This window comes from Oculina patagonica, chromosome 8 (genome assembly GCF_052425735.1).
Source record: "Oculina patagonica isolate OP01 chromosome 8, crgOcupat, whole genome shotgun sequence".
NCBI classification, from domain to species: Eukaryota; Metazoa; Cnidaria; class Anthozoa; order Scleractinia; family Oculinidae; genus Oculina; species Oculina patagonica.
This window is the reverse complement of record NC_135765.1, coordinates 16,441,633-16,459,910: the sequence shown is the minus strand read 5'-3', so window position 1 is coordinate 16,459,910 and position 18,278 is coordinate 16,441,633. Positions and strand designations below refer to the sequence as shown.

General features: G+C 38.5%; 1 protein-coding gene across 3 annotated transcripts in view; it reads right to left on the bottom strand.

Moving 5' to 3' along the window:
- The window catches only part of LOC144663915 (uncharacterized), a 157,830-nt gene extending 145,951 nt beyond the window's left edge, over window positions 1-11,879 (bottom strand). For 2 of the 3 annotated variants that reach the window (XR_013572699.1, XM_078525003.1), the window contains exons 1-3: window positions 11,459-11,879; window positions 7,592-7,825; window positions 4,260-4,415 (exon numbers count right to left, since the gene is read on the bottom strand). Coding sequence is in view for 2 of the 3 variants with exons in the window: in XM_078525003.1 (XP_078381129.1) it covers window positions 4,260-4,415; window positions 7,592-7,825; window positions 11,459-11,725 (657 nt within the window). In the remaining variant the exon portion in view is untranslated. The remainder of the gene's footprint in view (window positions 1-4,259; window positions 4,416-7,591; window positions 7,826-11,458) is intronic. The other variant, XM_078525002.1, reaches the window with a different exon arrangement.
- Between the last annotated feature and the right edge of the window lie 6,399 nt (window positions 11,880-18,278).

Here is an 18,278-nt window from a genome sequence, read left to right as displayed (position 1 = left end):
GCGGGATTCCGGCCGGGATTCCTGGCGGAAAACAAAATTCCCGGCGGCCATAATCTTGCCGGATACTTGCCAAGACTCGAGGCGGGAAGCAAAATTCCCGCGGCCATAATCTTGCCAATAATTGCGCCAGAAAAGAAATTCCCGGTAGCCAAAATTTTGCCAAGATTCATGGCAAGAATCACGGCAAGACTTTTGGTTACCGAAAATTTCTTTTCCTGACGAGATTCAAGGCAGGAATTCTGGCATTTATGGCCAGAAGGATTCAGCGTAAATCAAATGCTGACAAACTAATTAAAAAAATGTCTTCGCGTTTCGCAAACGGACCTAACAAACACACTGGTCTTGAAATATGATTCCACAAGAGTTCTGTATCAAAACTCACATCATTTATTTACAGTTTAAAGACGGCCACAGTTTTGCTACCAAGCACGTACATTTCAAAATTGTCCCAAGCCGGAAAGCTTCAGCTTTAGTTCATAAGCAAAAGAAGTGAACATTTTTCTGTAAAATGTTTTGAAAGAGGCAACAAATACATAACGGCATCTAACCTTTCCCCCATGCTCAAGTGAAAGAAGATGCAAAAATGTGATCTAGCAAACGTGCGAACACTCTTTTCCGAGTCTTCTTTAATAACAATACAATATTCACTGAAATATTAAACCATTTAAGTTCACTTTCCAAGCATCAACAGGTTGAATTTTGCCTTGATGTTAATATAATGGTCCTTACTAAAAATGTTTATGGTTTATCTCCTTCTACTGTTTTGGAAATTTGCATTTTTTTTTTTTAAATTAAATTTCAGCTCTAGTCACAGGGGGGGGGGGGGGGGGTACTCGGGATTTCAAGTGACGGGGATGATCGAAGGATTTTCCTGGGTTTGTAATTTCGACTCAAGAATTTTTTCTGGTAGAAAAACTTGGCAAGTATATTTAACAAACAATCTAAACATTCGTGGTAGTGTCTTGGCTGCTGACTACTCGTCCCCAGTCGTCTATTGAGTCCGTCTAGAGTCGACTGCTGAACACGGAACAATTTTCGCATAAGAGACGACTGGGTACGAGTCAGCCTTGGCTGACTCGTACAACGTGTTTTGTTGTTCATTTTTTGGGGGTTTACTTTTGGTTTTGGGTTTTTTTTTTTTTTTTTTTTTTGGAAGCCCTAGGGATTTTTTGGGGTCTTATTTTTTGTCCCCATTCGATCGTCCCTATCTTAATTGCAATCACAAGTCCCCCCCCCCCCCCCCCCCTGGGGCTGTAGTTCAGTCCGTGATGAATCCCACAAGATAGCACTGTCGAATTAAAAAGCTGAGCTGGAATTAACAAGCAACTTTCAACAGTTTCGACAGAGGAGTTCAGTTTTCACTGAATTTAGGTCAATTGAGTAATATTATCACAAGCAGCCAAAAACCCACCTAACCTGATTGTGAAGAGACCACTCCAACTAAAAAATACTTATTTTCTGCTCTTGGGATGGCGCGTGCGATGGAGAGTACAATGTCCCTTGTGACCTAACTCAGACAATCATAACGCTTAGTTACCGACCCTTGCGAGAATATTCTCGGGACTTCTTCGCTGTGTTTGTGGTCCGTGGGAAGGTGAAACTCGCAAATATTAAGGCTCAGTCTGATAGCCTCTTCGCAGCCACAAGTAAAATGCCATCGAGAGGATTTTTTCAATGCAGAAAGCGCAATTACAGCAAATTCCCGATTGTATTTGCAACAGTTGAATAAAATGGCGGCAAAAACTTGTTATTTTAAGTCATTGAATTGCTCAAAGGTATTAAGGTAAGAAAAGAAAGAAAGAAAGAAAGTTTAAAAAGCCCTTGAAAAAAGACTGTAATCAAGCAATAAAAAATTGTATCTTTTAATTTATCTTCACTTATTAATACCATGCGTCTCTTTGTCGCGCTGTTTAGACAAAAACTGATAAAACTCATCGTTTGAATCAGGTCCTCACGGCTCATGTCTCGACGTTGGAAGGAGAAAAGAGAGGGAGAAAAGTCAGAGAAGAAGTCAAAAGGCCCCTGAAGAGGACGAAGAACTGGAAAGAAAAGGGCACTAATGGAAGCAACCTTAAAGTGAGAAGAATTGTAAATCAAAACAAAGAATAAGCACTGCAACCTAAAAAGCAGAAAAGACAATAGCCGATTGATGAGATGAACAAGCAAACAAGAAATAATCAGCAGGTTCGGCAGCAGCAGATACAGCAGTTTTTGCAAATGAATGCAAAAATGAAATGATGCAACAACACCAACAACAAATTCTTGCCGCACCGGTGGACTCCCATATGAAAGGGGGTTGGAGAATGTTGGTCGGAATTTTAAAAAAAAAAAACAACTTAAAAAGCCCAATCTGGCAAGACTCCTTCGGGATCCGTGACGGGTAATTCAACCCCAATGGGATCCCGGCGGGAAGACTGCCGGGATCCCGGTCACGGCAAAATTCTTGGTGGGATCCCGATGTGCCGGAATTTTTTTCCTGGCAGGATATTGCCATCTTTGCGGGATCTTGGCAGGATCTTGTCGGGATCCCAGTTTGTGGTGGGGTTTCCGGTTTCTTTTTACACGGGAATAATTTTTTAAATTCTTGTGGTAAATAACAATAAAAATGGTCAATGCAGAAGCATTAAAATGAATCGTGGTTACTGTATTGATTCAGTGTACGTAGTAAACTAGTTGTACCTATCGGTAAGTGCCAACGAGCGAAATACTCATGTTTGTTCATAAGAACAGATATTGAATGGTTTTTGATAGAACTATTTTTGAAATGACCAAAATAATTATGGTAAATTGTATTTTAGGTAATATGCGAAAAAAGTGCTATTGCTCTGGTGTTCATAAATGAAACAGGCTTGATAGCCTGCGTAGCAGGCGCCGTAGTTTCCAGCGCGCGTATTCTCGCGATCGCGCACTCTTTTAAACACACTAAAAAACGTACACAGATGTCTGCTACGCAGGCTAATGGTTTGACAGATTGATAACTCTTGACAAATCTTTAACTAAATTTAAATTCTTTTCAACGTTAAAATGTCACAAAATGTAGGCAATAATTAACTATTAAATGAGGTTTAAATGAGGTTAAAACGTTTACGTCCACAATAGGGATAGTTGCATTTCAAGAACTTCTTATAAACCAAATCCCAAAATCAAAACTGCTAAGATGCTTTTTTAAAAAATAAATTCAGTAATCAGAGACAGTAATGCACGGGTCAGATTTCAGTCTCGCATGCGAAGTGTCATGTTCAGTTACGCAAAACTTGAAAAATTTGAACAGAAAACAAAATTTGAACGGTCAAGGATTATTTGGAGACACAATTTTTATTCAAGTTAACATTTGCCGTTAGAAGCAAAAAACTTTTGACTTTCTTGTGTGTATGACATGCAGTAATTTTAGTGAGCGTCGCTTTGTATTGATGTTATTCCTACGCGGAGCGAAAATGCGTGCCAAATAAAATATAAACAGAACGGTATTTGATTTGGAATAAATCATCGGTCAAACAATTACTATAAACACAATCAACACTAAAAGGAAGCATTTACCCGACTTCAGCATTCTCATAAGTCAAGAAAACTATATTTGAAGTAAACAGTCTGCTTTTGATTTTCATGTCTCTCTTCGATCGTAAATCAAAGGACTCCAAAAGTCGAAAGATTATTTCATCGCCTTGAAGACCTTGATGTTCATTTTTTCGGCGGTCGAATATTCTGTAGGGTATTTTCTCTCGATTTAAAGGTGTATTTATAGGTAAAGGGATGAATGACCACATTGAAAATTTTAACAGCGAGCTGCGTGGACGCCATTTTGGTCATTTGCTCTCTAGCAAGGAGTGAGAGACTGGGAACCAGTTGGGAAGAACAATACAACCCAAATATGGGGTTTACTTACACCCAAATATGGTAAAAAAAAGTCCCTTACGCAGAACTTAAGATTGTCTCTGCCTATACACTCATACGCACACGGCTCTATGATTCTGCCGCCTCGACAGCCTCGCCTCTTGGCTCAGCTGTCTCGTCGGCAATAAGCAATACCCCCCCCCCCCCCCCCTTTGAATGTGTATAAATGCCCCTATTACAAAAAAAGTGGACTTGTCTTATATATATCTCTTTTGTTTTACACACTTTTGGTATTTTTGTCTCTAACAAGCAATCTTTCTTGAGAGTGCTTGTAAGCACTCTCAAGTGTGCTAGAAAAATGAAAAAAAGTGTTCCAGGCACTAAAAAAATGAAATAAATAGTGTTCCAGATACTAAATAAAAAAGTACCTTCTTTGCTGACTCATCATAAGACAAGACAACATCACTGCTTGTTGAGTGGAAGCTGAGTTCATCTGGAGTAAATGACACGTAGCTTTTAAGGAACGATAAGCAGTCATCCCTTGTACTGAATATGATTTTGTTGCTTGTATCAACAAAGAGGTACTGAAAACAGAAGCAAAATAAAATTAAAAATGCTGCTGAACTTTCCTCCATAACCCAAAGCGACCCTGCAATAACAACATGCTATATTGATAACAAAAATAATGTATGGTCATTTTGGCATTTATTTCATTAATATTCCAGTAAAAGCTTAGCCTGGCCTGACAAGGAATAATATGCGTGCCAACATTATATGTAAGAACAAGATAATTTATGATAAAATTCAAGGAAAATATCGATCGATATTCACCTAGCTGGCTTTTTATCCAGAGACCATGGCCCCTTGACTGACTGATAACTGACTTGCTTTATATCCGAGATTATAAAATAATTAAGATAGTACGCGCGCTCTCGTTGGTCGATAGGTGAGTGTAGATGAGAGTATGTAAACACGGTTGTGACGTTACGCTTTCTGTGTTTCCCGGCACAATTTAAAAACATTATAAAACTGCCAAAAAGACTTGCAAAGTAATTTCAAGTACGATATTAAAGAAATGGAAAACAATACCAAATTTGATATGTGTTCCGGCTTTCTCTTCCCATATGAGCCCGGGGAAAAAAGCAAAAGAAGGAAGAACCGCAGCGCTTTTCCTGTAGGGAGCTCAAGCGAACGACAAAATATGCAACAAAATACGCAGTAAACATTTTTCAAGTAAATTTTTTAATTTAATTACTACAATAAAATTCCCTATAAGACATTCTTTATTAGAAAAAAAATTATAGGCCAACGCAAACGAAACTATATGCTACAAACTGTAAATCTTTAAGCTTAAATTCAAACTTTGCACGGCCGATCGGTTGCCCTCTTTTTGCCGGCAAATCTGCTTAAAATGCGATTAAAATGACGATTAAAATTTGTTTGTACTTTTGCAGAACTACACAGCCAAGGCTGACTCGTCCCCAGTCGTCTCTTATGCGAAAATTGCAAGACGCTTCTCTTCTCAGCGTAAAAATTCTACTGTTACATTGGCAATAATAGTCGTGAACTTCTTCATTCAAAATGGGCTTGGGGAAGAGGAAAGAATGGAAATATTTGTCAACAAACCAAAGCAGAATTTGATGTTAATTTGAGGTTTATTCTACGCTTGAAGCACATTACAAAGTAGAAGAAACAGGACTCGTTCAGATCACTATCAGAACAATCAACCGTAAAATAAATGCATACCATTGCTACTGGCCTCGCTAGATCCGCTGCTTGTGCTATGATTCCTAATTATCCTACAAAACTTCACAAGACACGATGAGACATTTCAACCGTGTTATCGGGCTGCCAAATCATTCAGGCATGTTCACTTCACTTGCAAGAGCGTTTAAGCACAGTGGCATTCATTTCCAGCTTAAATAAACTCCTCATCTCATATTTTTGCCAAACTTTCCGTATTTTTCTGCAAGATTTACGTGGAATCGCTTTCGTCGACACGGCGCTACTTGCCACAAATTTGACTTGAACTTTTATAACACGAATTTTGATTGGTTCATGTGTTGTCAAATGCGCGTTTTGAGAAAATCTATTTCAATCAAGAAGTAAATAAACCAAATCCCCTCTTTTTTCGAATTATTTTTGAAAAAAATATTTTATAAAAGCAATAGAGGACTTTCTTCCGTGTTTACATAGCCTCATCTAAACACTCGGGTGGTTGGGAGAATTCTCGAAAGTTCTGCAAACCCGAGAAGCAGTCGAGGGTTTGCATAACTGTCTCGAATTCTCCTAACCCCCCTCGTGTTAAGATGAGGCTATGTAAACACGGAAAAAGTCCTGTATTGCTTAAAGATAAAGCAATTTTTTACGTATTTTAATGATACATTAAGGAGGCTCGATGTAGTTTTTTAAGACTAAGGGTGGTTGTTTTGAAAATTAAAAGTACCTAGGAAGCCAATGTTCGATTTTTGCCAAAATACACCATAATGATCAAATGTAACCAAATTTTAATTTTTTACCCGTCACTTAGTCACAACGGTTACCATAGCAACGATTGACGTTTTCTTTTGTTCTCAAACAAGCTTGATTTTCTCGAAATCTAGACTGACACTTGGTGTTTATTTTTTGATATGTTAAAGTTTAGTAGATTGACTAACTGTTGACGAAATTTTAGAAAAATCTGTAAGAGCGTTTTCAAGTAAATCAAGAATGAAATTTTCAGAAAAACACCGTTTTAATATAAAATAGGCGCCTTAAAATTGTTTCGTATTTATTTGAGCACAGTTTCTCTCACTGAAATATAAATACTTACACCATCAAAGACCATTAACTAAAAGCGAAAGACTTTTTGCTTTAATTTGTTAAAATATATCGACTGCCGATTGTAAGAAATTATAAGAAAATACCAAAAACTTCATTCTTGATTTACTCTAAAACGCTCTTACAGATTTTCCTAAAATTTTGAGCACAGGTAGTAAATCTACTGTACTTGAACATATCAAAAAATGAATACCAAGTGTCAGTCTAGATTTCGAGAAAACCAAGCTTGTTTGAGAACAAAAGAAAACGTCAACGGTTGCTATGGTAACCTTTGTGACAAAGTGACGAGTAAAAAATTAAAATTTGGTCATATTTGATCATTATGGTGTATTTTGGCAAAAATCGAACATTGGCTTCCTAGATAATTTTAATTTTCAAAACAACCACCCTTCGGCTAAAAAAACTACATCGAGCCTCCTTAAGATCTCAATCTCTATTCTGTGAGCTGTAGATTATCACTATACATTATGGATGCAGCGTGTTAACTTCAGCTACAATATACAATAATGCAGTTTGAATATAATTATAATTTTGGGGCACTTAAAAACCACTGAGAATTTGGGTGTTAAAAATAAGTAATTGCTTACTTGTCCCTTAACCCTATCCAGACGGGGGGGACGGAAAGTGCCCGCGCTGACTTTGAACGTTAATAACTTTTTTTAGTATTCAACCAAACGCTGCCAAACTTTGCGACTTAAACTTTCCATCTTTATCTAAAAGATGGCGGCTGTTTTGACATTATGATGTGATTGTCATGTGATGTGACGTCATCATCCCACGTGACGTATGTCAAAAGTTAGATTTTTGAACATACTTTATATCCTGTAAGTTTTATCGTGATTGCTTAAATATTAAGGAAGTTACGGAGGGGGCGGATTCCACCCCCCCCCCCCGGTCTAAAAAGATCCAATAAAGCCCGGTCTGAATAGGGTTAACTAACCTTTGTGTTATCCAGTGGAGAGGGATAAAACATGTCAATCCGAGCATATCTGCGAGGATAACGCATAAAGGAGCTAGTTCGGTTCTGAAAGGTATGACCATAGTCCCTTGAAATCCACACATGGCTGTTACTGTGAGCGCCTAGACTTCTGTCACGTGTCAGCACCACAATGGTGTCCCTGTGGTCACCCGCCCAGTGTACATAGGCCATGTGGTGACTGTCATTCAGCTGAAACTGTAAAAGAAAAGTACCTTCTTATAGAGGATGTTTGTTAACTGACAACCTGGGGGTTGGGGTCACTAGACGAAAATTATACGGGGAGGCTCCGCCCTGAAGTCCAACCCCTTACCTTTTTATATACCATTTTGACAGCAAAGCTACTTCTTTCATATACCATTTATTGAAAAAAAAATATTACTCTCATATACCTGCATGACAAGACATAATCTTAAAACACAAAAGGCACTGCACATTTACATGTTTGTACATTTGTTTTATTCACATCAAAGAACTACATGTAAGATCAGAACAAATTGCTTTAAAATAGATATCAAGCAGGTTAAGTAAAGGTATTTAAAAATGCATCAATGCTCACATTGAAGTGTGGATGTATATGTATCATTAATCATATTCACATTCACATATTTTTATATGTTGGAGATAGCAGAATGGCTGCTGAAAGCTTATAGGTTTAAAATATGTTAATAGATATTTCAAGTAGTTATAAAAGCAAGATTGAGATAAGTGGATAATGATGATTATGATTATAATTATGATTATGTACTATTAAACAGATTAAACTATCGAAAGTATATTAGTATGTTGGTTGATAAAATGATTTTCAATGGACTAACATAATAGACATTTTAAATTCTTATTAGAGGGGATATTAGGGTGTATAATTGACTATGTTGGAAAGGGAGGGGATGAGATTCATGTTTTGTGAAATCTTCATAATTTTCAAATGTGGTATTGATATAAAAAGAGCCACGAAGTTGAAACCTTTTGCATATATGAATATATTATAATGATACGTACCGGTCTAGAGTAGATTATTAAAACATGAAAAAGACATTTTACAGATATTTTACAAATATTACAAAATCTCTTAAATAGTGCACATTTACAGACTTTAGAATTTACAAGAGAATTATAAACATTATTTAAATATTTTAAATAATTAAAAAAATCTCTGTAAATCCTTTACTGAGATTTCACAGACAGGTATTAAAATCTCTGTAAAAAAATTAAAAACTTTACAAGAAAAATGTACAGATATTTCGTCTACAAAATAAGTCAAAGTTCACTGACTTGCTATGGGATTTACAAAATGTCTGTAAGAGTGCACGTTTACAGACATTGAAATTTACAAGTAAAGTACAAATGAAGATTTTATAACATTTTATAAGTCTGTAAAAGGTTCAGTTTTTTCCAGTGCTAGCGTGAAGGCAAAAAAAAAAAATACTTCTGGAATGTTTAGTGTTTCGCATCCAATCAGTTGCGAAACGTTACCACAACATATCGCAAGAGTAATTAGCTGAAAGGTTTGGACTAGACACGAAACAAAGGGTTGGCGTGTTCTTCCACGGTGAATCCACAATTTCACCGTTAAAAATGCTGAAATTGTTATTCCTTTTTCAATTTCAGAGCTTATGGATGAGCAAAGAATAACTATGAACGATATTTTACTGAAGCGATATTGAATCGAGCAGACGTGGCTAGACAGCGCGTCTGAGAGCAGAATTGTACCTTTTTAAATTTATTATACAGCAGAAGCCCATACAGTCAAAACTGCTCAAGCGTTCCTATCGAGGGCGAATAAATAAATTTTGTTGATGGCACCGTCTTTTCATTATTTGATCCATCATTCCATTCATGAAGTGAATGTTTCAATCTTCAAACGGATGAATCGAAAACTTAAAATGTTGTTTTCATAAGGTCTGGTATCGAGCAACAGGCACATAACTTTTTGAAAATTCCTAATTTGAGCAGTCGAGCTGAAAAAAATAACAACATTTTTCCACTTTGGCTTCTGCCGGAAGCAAATGTTGCTACTTTTCAGTACATCAAAGTGTCTTGCTTTTCTTTTGGTATTACGAGAGGGCTGAAAAAAGCGAGCGGTGAACGAAATGATAAGAAAACACCATGTGTGACATTTTCAAGACAGTTGACGAGTTGGAGTTGTAGCCGAAATAACGCAAATGTTGGCCAAATTCTCACATGCCCTTCGCGTGTAGTGTAGCCAAGTACGGCAACATCAATCCAACATTCGAGCTATGAAGTGGTTCGTTGTTTTTAACTTTGAAAACGGAATATTGCAGCAAAGGAGGGAATCAAATTCCATTAGTTCGTCCTCAATAGGAACGCTTGAGCAGTTCTGTAATAAATGTAAACAGTACAATTTTGCTCTCAGACGCGCTGTGTAGCCATGTCTGCTCGATTCAACATCGCTTCAGTAAAATACCGTTCATAGCTATTCTTTGCTCATCCATAAGCTCTGAAATTAAAAGAAGAATAACAATTTCAGCATTTGTTAACGGTAAAATTGTGGATTTATCGTGGAAGAACAAGTAAACTCTTTGTTTAATTTCGTGACTAGTACAAGCCTTTTTAGCTAATTACTCTTGCGGTTTGTTGCGGTTACGTCTCGCATCTGATTGGTCGCGAAACAATTAGCATTCCAGAGTAACTTTTGTCGTTCGTTCACGCTTTTTTGGTTTCGACTTCAAAAGTCGTCAATAGAGATGGTAATTACATGTAAACTCAGCAATAAGAAAAAAATGCCCTCCATATCAGCAGCTAAAGAAACAGATCGCTTTTTTACAAAACGGAAATATTAATATTGTGATGATGTACATCACTATTTCAAATGACAGGCGAAATCTACAAGCACATCTGCAGTTGTAGAAATTGACTTTCGTCGTATGGGCAAAATAAGTAAAAATTTCGTTGACGCATTTCCAAATAAAAGCCCGCGAGCATAACTCCAAGACGTAAACAGAGAGGCCAGAAAACACGGAACCCGCAAAAAGCATCACAGCGGTCTAGTATTGTTAGACAAAAATAGAGCTTTCGACCTCCCCGTCTGCTACGCACGTCAAATTTTGTTCGAAACAGGAAGTTTTGATGGAGTTTATTTCTGCATAAACTGCTTTCAACAAGAGTAAAGCTTAAAAAGCTGCACAAACAAAATTGATCGCTCAGCTTAAAGGCAGTTGTGGAAATTGACTTTCGTCGTATGGGCGAAATATGGAAAACATTCGTTGACGCATTTCCAAATAAAAGCGCGCGAGCATAACTCCAAGACTTAAACAGAGAGGGCAGAAAACACGGAACCCTCAAAATGGATCAGAGCGGTCTAGTATTGTTTCACAAAAATAGAGCTTTCGACCTCCCTGTCTGCCAGGCTGCATTCCGACCAAGTTACGCCGAAGATCTTCGGCGTGGATCTTTGCCTTTTTCAATACAATCCTTTAAATTCGTGGCATACACTTGGCAAATCTTCGGCGAAAGCTTCGCTTCGAGTGCACCTTGGCCTTTCTGCTACGCACGTCAAATTTTGTTCGAAACAGGAAGTTTTGATGGAGTTTATTTCTGCATTAACTGTTTTCAACAGAAGAAAAGCTTAAAAAGCTGCACAAACAAAATTGATTACTCAGCTAAAAGGCTGCATTTAAAGAAACAAGTATCCGACAGAAAGAAATGTTTGATCGTCATTACACGGAAGAATACCTACAGATGACATCACTCCAAATTAAAATATTTCTTAACAATCACTTATGCAAAGCACGCTTGAATGTTGCTTGAACCCGTTTGCACGCATTTATAGCAAAATTTGAAGGTACAAATAACAGCATTAACTCTTACCACAGTAGCCTCTGGCTTCATGTCCGGGTTAAGCGATCGACGAACTCGACGAAGCAGGTCGTGGACATTTTGGTTGTCGCTGGACCGAGACGGCTCTTCGTGTTCTATCTTGAACAACTTTTTTGGAGAGCCTGGCAGTGGCTTGTCCCTCTGCACGAATAAATGCCTCTTCCTTGGCTCTTTAGCCACATCGTCCTGAATTCTGCCAGTCACTGGTAACAGTAAACAGACTAGAAGTACTACAATTTTCCTTACATCTCTTTCCATGTCCCCCCTCCCGCGTAAACACGCGTCTAAAGAAGAGCTCTCTTTACACCTTTCACCCAATCGTACTTATAACATCTTCAAAAACGGTTTCCAGTACTTTTTAGAACCTTATACTTTGATGGATTAGTACTACTAATATTTATCAGTTGCTGCAGCAATTATAATATTAAACAAATGTCCAATTATTGCTGCACGAGTTGTGGTCATTTTCACTACGTCACTGTTAACCATAGCAACAATAGAATATGTTAAAAACACCCTTAATGTTCACTTTAAAGAGCTTCCGTCGACTGGTATGCATTGCGCGCATTTGTTATTGTTTTGATTATGTCCCTGAAGAAAATCTTTCGAAAATAAAAAATGACTAAGGCAATTGGCGGCCTGAAATAAAATATACCGATAGAAACAGGTATGAAACAGGTTTGAGGCCATTTGGCTAAAACTACTTTATTTTATGAATTCGCGTCGTGGGTCGTCATTTGCATTGAAAAAAACCTTCATAAAAATTGCCTTTATTTGCTTCAAAAGCGCATAAACTGGATACAGGTAAGTACTTTGTGTTCTTAAAATACTGTCTAAGTTAAGATGTAAAACTACAACAATGAACCTTACTTGGCGATTTCGGGGAGGGGGGGGGAGGTGGATCCCTGTTTCAATAAGCGTTCACGTACAGATTGTCAAAGGTTTTCAGTTCGATTTTTTGCAGTCAGAAAGGTTGCCATTACTAGGGGAAAAAATAAAGCAAAGAAAGCACTTTTCCCCAAAATAAATTTCTACTAATCTCATCAAAGTTAACTTGGCACTGGAAGAATCTACTGGCAATACGAAGAGAAATAATTCAGCAGCGATTCAGTGTCACTTCTCACTGCCGAAGCTTGCCGACAAACGGGAGCAGTCTTCACCTCTTTTGTATCCGAGGGCATCTTCTTGTGTTTCTCCACTGATCCTGGACAGAGTTTATCGAAAAAAATCTTGAAACAACTGTGATTCATGAGCATAATAACCTTGCACTTAAGTGTCAGTCCGGTTTAAAGCGGTCCTCTTGACTTCGCGCCAAAAAAAAGTTTTCCTTTTATTTTTTGCCTGTGAAAAGGCTTTGGTCCATACATACAAAAAGGCAAAAAACTATTTTCTAGTACTTTATTTTCGCTTTGCTACAGGCCAAAATTGAATTTTGGCTGACATGGGGCCGCCAACGGTAGTCGAAGGGCTAAATTTCGATCATTTTGTGAAGCGCGTTTTGTCTACAAAAATGCACTTGACGAAATATCCTTTGGCACAAACTCTAAGACACCTTTATTTAGTTTACTGACGAAACGAGGAAAATTTTTCGAAAATTCTAAGCATGCCAGCGCTTCTGAAAGACACCATTCTCTGAGGTCTTTATTTACACGTTAAAATTTAGGTAAATACAAGAGAATAAAACTCAAAAGTTTCAACATAAATTGGAGTAAGAAAGCACACCGATGCAATCTTCTTACCTCAATGAATCGTTTTCTACTTTCAAACTGGTGGGTATCTCCATGGATTGCACGCGAGAACAAATTAAAATCTGCCATATTCAGTGTGTTTACATAGTTGTCGCTCGTGCCGAAGCTGATTTGCATAACCTTGCACTCGACAAGAAAACTCCCTCAGCCGTCCAAACTCGATTAAATACCTTTAGAACATAGGGAAATTGCTTCTTTTGATATTCCTATACCATACAGACCTAGCGCTGGAAAAGAAATTGTGTTAAAGATGACCAGAATACTCGCGGCGTGCGAGACTCAAAGTAAATATTGACGGTTACACTGGTCGCACTTGTCCCAATAATGTAAGTTGAATTCGCTCCCGTAGTATCTCTAGGGAAAGAAGAAGATTCGAAATTCAGCTATTAAATAAATATAAAACGTGTTAAAACGACAAATTGCATTCCGACAACGGGAAATAACCAAATCGATCACGCAAAGACAACTTATAACTTTACGTCCAAAAACATCACTTACAGGTTGCTTACTGAGGAAATGTAGTCGCCAGATACAATCAACAAGCTTCAATAGAACTGTTTTATATGACAAAAAGGCACTAATTTCAATTCATACTTGATGTGTTTCATTCCACAAACGTTCATTTGGAGCCACAATGCGTTATGCGCTTCGAGATCCGTTAAACAGAAACTTTTGTAGTGCGGTTGTAGACTGCAAAACAGTCGTTTTTTCTCTTAAGTCTCTTCGAAAAAGCGCGCATTTAAGGCGCGAATCAAAATTGGCCTTAGTAACATATATTATAAATTGCACAACAATGCTTTTATTGTTAACTTGATGTAGTCCCGGCATATCCAATCGAACGTTCGGTAATCGAACCCAATCGAACACAAATCGTTCGATTGGGTTCGGTAATCGAACATACTCAAACTCACAATAAAATTTGGTCAATCGAAAAAAATCGAACGCTCGATAACCAAACAGTCAACAATCGAACAAAATCGAACGTTCGATTACCGAACAGTCGACAATCGTACTCAATCAAACGTTCGAGTACCGAGCTCCTGTTTGTTAATATTGCGGACATTTTGTACGGTGCACCATCCCCCTGATAAGTCCTGCGTGTTTTACTTATCAAGGGACGACAAACTACAAAGGTTTTGTGCTACGGAGTTTCCGATGAAGTTGCGACTTTTTACCAGGCCAACACGAGCTGCATCAGTGAAGGAGCTGGATTGGTTTCCATTGAGCTAGACTTCATTGACACCATTCTACCAGACCGTGAGAAAGTATTCGTGGGCATGACAGACATTGCAGAGGAAGGGCGATGGGTATGGATGGATGGAAGTGTCCCCACACTGGACCCGCTGTGGCATGGAAATCATCCGGATGGTGGCCTGATGGAGAATTGTGGCGAGTACCAACAGGATCATGGCTTCCACGACATAAAGTGCGATTTTATTATGTTTGCAAATACTCTTTGTAAAAGCTGTGAATAGCTTCTCTGTTGTTGATAAGGGGTAGCCGTAACAGTGTAGTAGTAGTAGCAGCAGCAGTAGCGGTAGCGGTAGTGGTAGTAGGTGGAAGGATTATTTTCCCTTTTTTGGAGGGACTGAATTTTTAATCATCGATGTTTTGCTCTCGAAAAGGGGTGAAAAAATTATTTGTGTGGAATTAATGTTTGACGGTTTATTAGAACCATACACTCACAGTATACTATTTATGTAATTGTTTTGGCACCTGTATTATGAAAGCAAATTAAATGTCAAAACTGCAAAAAAAAAATCTTTAGTGCTTATGCTTCCTATGTGCTGTTTCGCGGTACGGACGGGACATACGGGATAGAACGAAGAAAGATGAGACTCTTCAATATCTGCCAACTTATCTAAGCGTTTCGGTTAACATTCCACGGCCACGGTCATAACAATATAAAGGGCAGCAAAGTAATAAAAAAACTTACAGCGGCTTATTTGCTGACATAAGTTATTACATCCAATTGCTCGGTTCAATTAATTTTGAAACTTTATCCACATTTTGAAGGTCGTGCCTATTTGTGTACTAATCAAAACCTATACTAGAGGGAGTATTTGACAGAGTGTTATTTCCCAAACTTTTAAGCCAGTTTGGTAATTTGTAAGGGACCGGCTATTATTTTTTGAAGGGGAGGGGGAGAGGGGGAGAGGTGTGTTGAAGGGTGATTTATCAATTACACTAAGACAAGAAAAACGAGTCGTGCCAAGTTTGAAGCCGTTGGGATTCATGCTCATAATAGCCTTGCAATGAATGGTTGAAATCTGAATAGAAAATGATAAATTTGCACTTTTTAGTTTGCTTCATCTTTAAGCCTGCATAGGCGCACACTCCATGCTAACACCAATTTTCACTTGTCTCGGAAATTGTGGACTAGCTGGAAACATTGGGCAAACCAGAGTGTTTATGATTCTCTAACAGAAGTGCTTTAAATTGAAATCTACGATATTGAAGTTTTTCTTTGAATTTTCTGTTAAATTAGCCGACAAGTTATGTTTAACCGACTAAAAAAAGAAAGTTTTGACACTGATAATGCATTTGTGTCGTGTCCAACGAACCTTATCCGTGTTAAACTTCCGAGTCTTTCCCATTCTTGTTTCTTTTTGGCGAGTGATTACCTCTTTGACCATTTTCTTCCTTTTTAACATTTTTTTTTTTAATTAGATTAAAGGAAAACTTAAAAAGATTTTCTTCAATTTTGTTAACTTTTCTGTCTCAGTGAAGTTGAGTAATCTTCCCTTTTATATAATTTCAACTAAGTGAACCCCTCCAATAAAACGATCCCTTCACCTCACCCCTCTTACGTTTTCGTTGATGTCTCTTTGCGTGTGGTCCACAATGATACGATCCAAAACGCTCGTCGCTTTCACCAAAAAAGCATTCATTTGAAAACACTTTTCAAAGTGGAAGAATAAAAAAACAAAATACGGAGCCATATCGTATCATGGTAAGCGATAGGCGAAAATGCATCTCTGCAGTAATTATTGTTTTAAAATCCGGTTTTTCTCTCGTATCTGAAGCACGTTCTCATTTGCAGTTTTGAAGTATTTGTCACCTGGCACAAACCAAGTAGAATTTATCCCGCAGACCAGAAATATATAATAGCCAGGGGTGATTTCCATATGACACGAGTGCCGTGACGTGAAGCGAAGTTAACTATGGTGCACGTGAATGAACTCCGGTGGGTATAAAAATATCTGGTTTGTAGCCAGGCATGATAAGATTAAAAATTATTTGATAAAAGTTGACACTGGCTTAAAATATGTACAGGACGTTTCGGCTACTGCTGTAGCCTTCTTCAGCAATATGTAAATTTAAAACGGCGTCCCTGGTGTTATAGGAATAAAAACTAAAAAATGCAGAAAAAGGTGACAAGGAATGTACTGAATAAAATTGGGGGTGGAATTCTAAAAATGCGACTAAAAAGGATAGAATATAGCCTGCGTAGCTGGCGGTATTTTTGGGTTATAAAGCGCGTACAAGGAAGCGGCGAAGCCGCGACAACGAGCGGCGCAGCCGCGAGTGGCTTGGGGAGGAGGTGTTGAAATACCGCCTGCCTGGATGGGCTGCTTTTTTGGCTTCCGCCCCTTATTTGCATTTTGACAACCTGTTGACAGGTTTTGTGGCTTTGAATAATCCAGGCGATCTATTTTGACAGTCACGTCCACGGAAAACTCCGTTTCATACCGGCAGTAGACAAAGTTCTACAAATCAGACTCTTCATTCGACAAAATCCAGCGAACAAAATAGTTCATCATTCGAAACTAACTAGGCTTAGACAAGAGCGCTCCAGTATATCGGAAGGAAATGTGCTTTACAAAGCTATGTCACGCAACAAGTTCGGCTAAAATAACCGCTTCCAATCTGGTCACATTTAGGAAAAAACAAACAGTTTATCTTGTTGAATACTGCTTCCAAATTGTCAAAACGAGCAAAGGTATGTCATAGATTTTCTTGACAATACAATAAGACCAAAGCGTAATGCCAAAATTTCGCTTAAACTTTTATCTGAATCGCACCAGGAGTCGCACTAAATTAAATCAACTGCAATGCGGTTAGCAAAATGGCCATCACAACTCTTTCACGAAACAAATCGTTTGCGGCCGCTTGTTGCTCTTGCTTCAAACAATTTCTCCATCTTCGCGTAACATATTCAAACTCGATAAGGCCCACGATAAAGCTTGATGTGCCATGTTTGATTTGCTTTGTTCGCGGCAAAGAACTGCCGCCGTTCCTTTGGAGCGCTCCCTAGGGAGATTACTAAAACATTTGATTGACGAGCTAAGCATTTGATCCAATCAGAATGGTCCGTACGCCAGCGTACGGGCTTCTCAAAAAAGCAGCCCATCCGGGCAGGCGGTATTTCAACACCTCCTCCCCAAGCCACTCGCGGCTGCGCCGCTCGTTGTCGCGGCTTCGCCGCTTGCTTGTACGCGCTTTATAACCCAAAAAATACCGCCAGCTACGCAGGCTAGATAGAATAGGGAGGGGGGTGGTATGCAATTAAAAATTGTTAAGTTTCTTATAAATGTTTGGGAATGCTACGTGTTCATTAATAGCGTTTCCATCTCGGACTGAGTGCCACGCTTCGAGGAAAAGTCTCTTGGTCGTCAATCCAATGCCGAACAAAAAAGTGGTGCCAACGTTGTTGAACAGCGAGGTTTGGTTGTTCTACCGTACGCCAAGGGTTTTTCTGAAAGAATCTCAAGAGTTCTCAAAGGTTTTAACGTCAAAGTGGCTCACAAGCCCATCCATTCCATCGCCAATATTTTGAAAAAACCCAAAGATAAAATCAGCGAAGAGTCGTCGAAAGGTGTTGTATATAAAATCAAATGCAAAGACTGTGCGTGTGTTTACATTGGCCAGACCTCGCGCGCACTCAAAACACGCATCAAAGAACATGCTAAAGCGATAACAACAATGGACAAAAATTCCCTATTGGCCGAACACCATTTGCTCAACGATCATGAAATTGATCTGGAAAATGTTGACATTATCGACCGGTCTTCAGTTTGGAGACAAAGACTTTTCCTCGAAGCGTGGCACTCAGTCCGAGA